At 42.2% G+C, this 8,469-nt stretch overlaps 1 protein-coding gene across 7 annotated transcripts in view; it reads right to left on the bottom strand.

Annotated features, from left to right (window-relative positions):
- zranb3 (zinc finger, RAN-binding domain containing 3) overlaps positions 1 to 8,469 on the bottom strand; it is a 100,468-nt gene that overhangs the window by 85,987 nt on the left and 6,012 nt on the right. For all 7 annotated transcript variants that reach the window (XM_037973946.1, XM_037973949.1, XM_037973950.1 and 4 more), the window contains exons 3-4: positions 1,892 to 1,910; positions 1,629 to 1,807 (exon numbers count right to left, since the gene is read on the bottom strand). In XM_037973946.1, coding sequence (XP_037829874.1) covers positions 1,629 to 1,807; positions 1,892 to 1,910 — 198 coding nt within the window. The remainder of the gene's footprint in view (positions 1 to 1,628; positions 1,808 to 1,891; positions 1,911 to 8,469) is intronic.

Here is an 8,469-nt window from a genome sequence, read left to right as displayed (position 1 = left end):
GGGGGGGGGGGGGGGGGGCTCCTGACAGTGGAGGGACTGCGGCGAGATTAATTCGCCGGCCCCGCCTCCGCTGTCCGTCACGCCGCCTCGGTTTTCAGCCGTGTGTGTGTTTAGGGTAAATTATTACAGAACGGCCTGAAGCTGAAATCGTGGCCGCGGCCGTCCGGGGAGGATGGCTACTTCCTGGATGTGGGGAACTGCAGCGATTACACCGCACCGAAAAGTTGTTGCACCTAAAGTTCTGTACCTGTACAATACAATATATACTACACAGCCCGGTACTTAACAGGTACACGGCTGGTACTGAGTACATACCAGTACGTACCTGGACCTCACAGAGTACCTACAGGTACCAGGCTCAGTAACAGATCAATTTGCCTGGCTAGTACCTGGTACTTTCAGGTCATGTACCTGGTCAGTACCTGGTTAGTACCTGGCTAGTACCTGGTACTTTCAGGTCATGTACCTGGTCAGTACCTGGTTAGTACCTGGCTAGTACATGGTACTTTCAGGTCATGTACCTGGTTAGTACCTGGTTAGTACCTGGCTAGTACATGGTACTTTCAGGTCATGTACCTGGGTAGTACCTGGTACTTTCAAGTCATGTACCTGGCTAGTTCTTGGTTAGTACCTGGTACTCACTTGTACATACCAGGTACTTACTTTCCATCATATTTGTACTTATCAGGTAAGTACCCGGTACCCACAGTACTACGAGGACCAGGCTGTAGTATGAAGTACCCTGTACGTACCTACCTAATACCAGGTATCCATGTGAGTACTCATTAAGTACTAGCCGTCGTAACGCCCAGATGTTTGTGACTCGACACGCCGTCGGCATTCCGAACCATTACGTTCGGTTTGAAAAACGATCCGGATATGAAAACTCGCAGAACTCCTCCCGGCGGTTCAAGTACCATAAATCCAAAAAGAAAGGAAGTATTTATCCAGGGAAAATACTTGGAGTATAGTTGGAGTTGTATGTTAATTCAAGGATTAATCGAGACGAATATTCAGAAGTCTGGAATCATTAACGGCCATTAATCATTCCCAACGGGAATATTCATTAACTGACAGATTAAAGCTGGAACTGAGCTGCGTGTCGGCTTGGATTCCGTCTGTTAGCAAAATATCTCACGAACCGGGGAACTGATTTTATTGAAACTCGCAGGATCTAATCACTGGATGTGCCTCTACAACTGATTGACGTTTGGACCCAACCCGATTAAAGATGGCCGCCACAGCCGAGTGACTTTTAAAAACACACAAATGGCTATACCTCTGTCAGTTTTACAGACATTAACCTAAAATTTGCTGTGACAGTAGCTGAGAGTCATCCCCAAAATATACTTTGAGGGCTTCTCATTGTGAAAGATCATTGCTTAAATCTTCAGCTTTAAGCAAAGGAGTCAACCATAATTGTCTGTTAGCAAAATATCTCGTGAACCACTGGACGGATTTTAATAAAACTTTAGGGAAATTATCATTGGATTTATGTTTACAACTGATTAGCTTTTAGAGCTGATACAATACAAGATGGCCGCCACAGCCAACTGACCTTAAAAAACACAAAAATAGCTATAACTCAGCTAATTTTATAGCAATCGAGCTAAAACTCGGCGACCTACACGGTGTGGCTCTTGCTCTCCACCAGGTTGATGTCCCCGGGCTGCAGCTCGGGGATCCAGCGCTCCAGCTCCTCGACCCAGGGGTACCTGAGGGAGGAGGGCGCCGCCACCAGGAGGGGCCACTCCCGCCTGTACGCCAGCGCCACGGCGATGGCCTGCACCGTCTTCCCGAGACCCATCTGGGAGGCAAAAACAGAGACGGGGGTGGGGACGTCAATCAATGGCGTGGGGTGGTCGAGCTTTGGTGGCGAGCGTTCGCTTACCTCATCGGCGATCATACACCTGTAAGAAAAAAACAAGAGACGCTCTGTTAGCAAAATATCTGCTCAAATGCTTTAACTAAAAGAGAAAAAAAGGAATATCTAAAATGAAATGGGGCGACAAAAGGCTGTAAAGTTAAGTTAGGAGCGTTTGGCAACTAATTAGGTGAATTAGAAACAGAGGAATGGGCAGAAAACGAGCATTTTAGAAGGAGGATTAGCAGCGTATGGTTAAAAAAGTAGTGGGACATTTTTTTTTAGATTAATTTCTTTGAATAATCCCATCATCTATGGTCTCGTCAAGGAAAGATGGAGAAAGCGCTGAGGTCAAAGGTCGATGCTGCGAGTCAGGATTGGATCTTCTGGCCCTCGGGGGCGGGGCACTGCGTTACAAAAAAAAAAAAAAAGTGGTCCGGTTCTGTTCTAGACATCACTGCACGTGCTCAGGAACTCCTGCGCCGATCACTGCCGTCACCCAGTCGAAAGCCCGCCTCTCTGATGGTATGGGGGTGCATTAGTGCCTTTTAATAAGGGTGCCGCACACGTCTGGAAAGGGCAGGTTTTAGAACATGTACGTTCTAAAACCTGCACATGCGCTATCATTCCGAGGAAGTCTTGCCCCGGGGGAAGGTTTTGCGTTTTTCAGCGAGACGCTAAAAAAGAAGCTGGGACACCGAAGCGTCGCCTGCCGTTAAAAATTCTAAATTAGCCCGTTATTATTTTAGAAAACCGGCATGATTTCTTTTTTCATTTCGCCCGTTCGGCTAGGCTTACCTGCGGAGAAAACGCGGCTTTGGGAGATTTGCGAATCGCTTGTGTTCTGGTGTCTTTTACACAATGAGCGTCCCAGCCTCGCGGTGGTGCTACGCCACGAGCGCTACAGCTATCTGCCGCCGCCGGACAGCCATCGAATCCCACGGAAGTTAAAGCGAAACGCTAACCTGACGACGACGACGTAAAGAGTTCCACTGGTTGCTTTAAGACAGGAAGGATCCCGTCGTCAAGGGGCCCACTCTGACTCGCTATTAGCTTGTCGAGCTAGTCGGAATTCCGCCATTTTTTTTTCTACAATTAAGCCGTTACAGCAGGTAAGATATTAACCGTTTCCACAGAACGTAAAATGTTTATTTTCAGTTACAACAATAATAACAATAATGTGACCCATACTGGCTAACTGAGCCATGATTCGGAATTTTCGCAGATTTTGTAACTTTAAAAAAAAAAATTTTTCCAAAACGAGACGTTTGTTTGTTGAAATTTGGCGACGAGCCGGTTGCGTTCACGAGCGCGCCACTTTTCGAAAAAACTCGATTTTTATTAGGTTGTCGGGAATTCCGATGACTTTGCAATGCGGCCCGACGTTATACGACGGGATTTCCCGGCAAAGAACTTCTCTGTAGACGAAAACTGTCGGAAAACTTCAATTTAAAGGTCGATTCGAAGGATTATATTTAACCTTTTTAGGTTCAGAGCGGGCGTCGACCTTAAAGGGTCAAAATACTCTAGCGGGAAAGCTCCGCCCCCTCAGAGTCGCCGTTTTAATTTACATCGAAAGTCCAGACTTCAAGCTTTACACTAAAATTTTGAATCATCTCGACAGGTCAAGGAAAACCGGAGTTATGATAAATTATTCGCGACTAATTTTTGTTTTGTTTTTTTTTGGAAAATCGGCGTCATATTTTTAGCGCGTTAGCAGCGCCAAAACCGTGGCGTTCTCGGGAGAAAACTCCCCCGTCTTCCGTCCGATCTCACCCCCCCAACCCAGCCGAATGAAAAAACACCCCCTCCTCTCCGATCTGACGGAGGCTCAACGTTTTCTGTCGAGCGACCAAAAATCTACAGTAAAAAGACGAAAAAAGGCGCAAAAATTAAAGGAAGTTTGGCGGCGCGGGAGTCAGTTATGAGTTTTGATATTTATGGTGTTTGGATTTTATAGTTAGGGTTTAGTTTAGACTGGGACAGACAGGGAGGACTTTGTTGATGAACCAGATGATCCATTATTTTATTTAAGAGGATTACTGGAAACAGAATCACATTTTCCAGACAGACAGATTCAGATCCATATTTTGCATCAGGATATATTTTATAACATTTACCTGAATGATCCTGCATGAACAGGACATAGAAAATTACCAAAACTAAAAATGTGCCTTGTTTTGGACAGAAACTGTTTATGAGTAACAAAAAGGATTTATTGCAATTTATTAGAACTTCTGTTTTGTCTAAAAAACATCTAAGAAATTATCAACATTTTAATGTAGAAAGTCTATATAACTTTGCTTTTTGCTCAATTTGTTCATGTTTATGAATATTACTGATTAGATTTGCATTCTAAGTTGTAAAAACATTTCATTAAATATGTTTGTGGTTTTTACAGTAAAAAATATAAGAATTTTCCACTCGGATTTTATGTTTTTTGTGTGATTTTAGGTCTGTTGTGTTAATACAGTAGGTCATAATTAAAATATTGATTGAAAATCACATTTGGGATGTTGTGCTGAAAAAAAAAAGGACTACAAACATGGCGGTTAAACCACTTTTAGGGTGAAATCTGAAGGAAATTTAAAATAGTTCAAAAAGTTTCACTGGTTAAGTTACCGGGATTATTACGGCAAAAAAAAAAAATTTTTGTTTTTGTTTTTAACTTTTTCGCTTGACTCATTCTGGCAAACGTACGGAAGGCCTTGGCGAACAAAAACCGCGAGGACGACCGAGTCGTCCCGGAGGACCGAGTCCGGCGGCGGTGGCCCCCCGTTGTCGTGACCTTCTGCGTCCGCGACAGCTCGCCGACGTCGTGTCAGAGCGAACGCCACGCCACGATGCGAGCGGCCCCCGAACGCCTCCGACAGGCCCTCATTATTCTTCCTCGTCGTCCTCCTCCCGTCTCCGCCCCATTTCTCTCTTTCGGCAGAGGAACATGATTAATGTGCACCTTGCCACTGGTGGTTTTTCTAATTGCCAGCACACTGGCCCAGTCAGCGCAATCCTCAAGCACACACACACCAACACACACACACGCCAAGTTTTCACACACATAATGGTCCGGGACATGTGTGTGTGTGTGTGTGTGGAAAGAGTGCACAAAAGGCAAAGTGAAAACACACGCCAACTTCAACAAAAGGATGAACAAACGCATCCAAAAAAAGAAGGTGCGCGTAAGTGTGTGAGTGTGTGTGTGTGTGTGTGTGTGTGAGTACTCGCGCACGCCGCCACGAGGGAGCGCAGCCGGGGCAGGTGCTTCGCCATTTCTCAGCACATTAATCATCCTCCTTTAAATAACCTGAGCGCAGTCTTGACGGTTTGAGACTGGGAGCGTGCAGCCGCCGCCGTTGCCTGACGACGGCACGCTTCCTCCTCCTCTTCGTCATCGCAGCATCTTTTTTTACAAAAACGTTATCTCCGAAACCCACCCGGAGTGTCAGGGAACAGGCGCCCGACCTCGATCTTCCAGGCCGCCGAAAGGAGGGGTTAGTTTTACCCGAAATAGAAAAGGCGGGAAAAGGCAGGAAGTGTGAAAGACGTAAAAACGCTAAAATAAGAATTCTCACTTTTTATGCTCTTCTTCTTCTTCTTTTCTTAAAATAAACACCTTCGCTTTCTTTTAAGTCTTTGGTAGAGCACTTTCTTTCTTCTTTGCCAACTTTAAAAACTGTTTGCTCAAGCGACCCCCCCCCCCCCCCCATACACACACACACACACGTTTTATTTTTTTTTAAATAAAGTTTTACCTCCGCTTGACATTTACATTAACTACATTTTTATTCTTAGATTTTTTTTCGAACGGATAAAACGAGATATTCCGAAAACCCGACGAGCTCGCGGATTAGCAGCTAATCGGAGGTTAGCGCTACGGCTTTTGTAAAATAAAAAAAATTAAAATTTGTAACGTCTACGGGTAACAAAAGAATCAATTTTGTTCAAGCTAATTTAATGATATTAAGCAGAAAAAAACATTCATGTTGCTGTTAGCATCATTTAATCGTTCACTAATGCGGCTAATGCTAGCTAACTTAAGCTAACATTAACCGTATGAGTGCGGAAATTCAGCAAACTCCACTTTAGCTCGCGTTAGCTAACATTAACCACAGAAGTGAATAACTTCAGGTAACGTTTGCTAGCTAAGGTTTATGTCGTTATTTAGCGAAGGTTAGCACAAGTTAGCTCATTTTAGCTGAGATTTGCGCCACTCTTTACCAAATGGACAGCTAAAAACACGTTTTAGCTCAGGTTTATGCCACAGAAGCTAATGACAGCTAAAGTTAGCAAACTTTAGATGTTTATGCCACCATTTAGATAATGTTAGCTAAAATTAGCAAAGATTAGCTAAAGTTATTGCCAATATTTCGTTAATGTTAGCTCAAGCTGGAAAACTTCACCTGACGATTATGTTACTATTTAGATAAGATGTTTATGGCATTATTAAGCTAACGTTAGCTGAAGGTAAACGTTAAGTTTTTGCCACCATTTAGATAAAATTAGCTACATTTAGCAAAGATTAGCTAAACTTACTGCCAATATTTAGCTCATGTTAGCTAGAGTTAAATTGTAGAATAGGTTTATGCCACCATTTAGCTAATGTTAGGTTAAGGTAATTACAACCAATTCGATGTTAGCTAAATTGAGCAAACTTTGAAGTTTACGCCACTATAATATGCTAATGCTAAATAGTAGCATGCTTTAGTGCTAACTTAATGCTAATTTTGCTATTAACACAAATTAACAGTTAAAAACACAAAGTTTAATGGAATTTCTTTTAGAGCGACGCAGAAATTATAATTTCTTATTTATAATATAATATAATTATTAATTAAAGATAAGAAAAAGACGGCAAGCTAGGTCTTTTTATTTATTTTTATGTGAGCTATCCAAGATGCGCTAGCTAACGCTAGCCGACAATGCTAGCCTGACCAAACCCAATCTGGCGGGTTTTGGCGGGAACATATTGTTTACAGAAACTAAATCTGGGTAAAAATGGACTAACGAACTAATAAATATTCTGTTCGGCCATTTTGTTTTAATACAATTTTGTAACTTTATTAAAAAAACCAAACGTTCTTTTAAGAAAGTGTCGCTTGCTGTGTTACCATCTGTTTTGTACAAATACTTCTTTATGAGCTGACATATCTTTGTTTTACTGAAACAAACTTTAAGTAGAAGTATTTGTCCCACTTATTTGATAAAAATAAACCTTCCCAAAGCACTTTTAATAACCGGAGTGTTCTGCTTTATCACTTAAAGTTGTGCTACATTAGTTTAGCGCCGTTCTAAACATAATTCTTCTCTGTAATACAAAAAAAAAACAGGCTCCGTTATTTTAAAGCCTTCCTTAATGTCCTGAATGGATACGGCCCAAATGTTTTAGCTGCCTATTAAGGCGACGGGTAATTTATGGTGAGTGAAAATCTTCCTGCTGGTTCCCAAAATAAAATAATATATACAAAAAAACACATAAACCTCATTACGAGTTTCATGCCTTATTAGGAGGGAGAGATATTTAGCCCACTGCAGAAAGGAAATACTGTAAAAAGAAGCACTTTGAAAGTAGAGTGCAGATGACATGATGGATCCAGCGTCGGCACAAAATGGCAGCGATCCACTTTGGTACGACCCGTTCGGCTCACCTGTCTCGGTTCAGGTCCGATTCCATCTAGTAAAGTTTCGGGCTCTTGCGGCGGCGCGTTAATACTTTCTTTAGTTAGATCGCAGTAACTGCTCGTTTACTTCAAGGCCTAACGAAGCTGTGATCGACCAATCAGAGCGAACTGCAGGCAGTTCACAGGGAAACAAGAATGTGTCTCAGAATGTACTATACTGTACTATACTGTACTATACTGTACTATACTGTACTATACTGTACCATACAGTACTACACTGTACTAGACTGTACCTTACTGTACCATACAGTACTACACTGTACTAGACTGTACCTTACAGTACCTTACTGTACCATACAGTACTACACTGTACTAGACTGTACCTTACTGTACCATACAGTACTACACTGTACTAGACTGTAACTTACTGTACCATTAAGTACTACACTGTACTTTACTGTACTATACAGTACTACACTGTACTATACTGTACCTTACTGTACCATACAGTACTATACTGTACCTCACAGTACTATACTGTACCTCACTGTACTATACTGTACCTCACTGTACTATACTGTACCTCACAGTACTATACTGTACCTCACTGTACTATACTGTACCATACAGTACTATACTGTACCTCACTGTACTATACTGTACCTCACAGTACTATACTGTACCTCACAGTACTATACTGTACCTCACTGTACTATACTGTACCATACAGTACTATACTGTACCTCATTGTACTATACTGTACCTCATTGTACTATACTGTACCTTACTGTACCATAAAGTACTATACTGTACCTCACTGTACTATACTGTACCTCACAGTACTATACTGTACCATACAGTACTATACTGTACCTCACTGTACTATACTGTACCATACAGTACTATACTGTACCTCACTGTACTATACTGTACCTCACAGTACTATACTGTACCTCACAGTACTATACTGTACCTTACAGTACTATA

This window comes from Kryptolebias marmoratus, linkage group LG23, assembly GCF_001649575.2.
Source record: "Kryptolebias marmoratus isolate JLee-2015 linkage group LG23, ASM164957v2, whole genome shotgun sequence".
Classification (NCBI taxonomy): Eukaryota; Metazoa; Chordata; class Actinopteri; order Cyprinodontiformes; family Rivulidae; genus Kryptolebias; species Kryptolebias marmoratus.
Note: the sequence above shows the minus strand (reverse complement) of the source record. Positions and strands in the feature narration are given on the sequence as shown.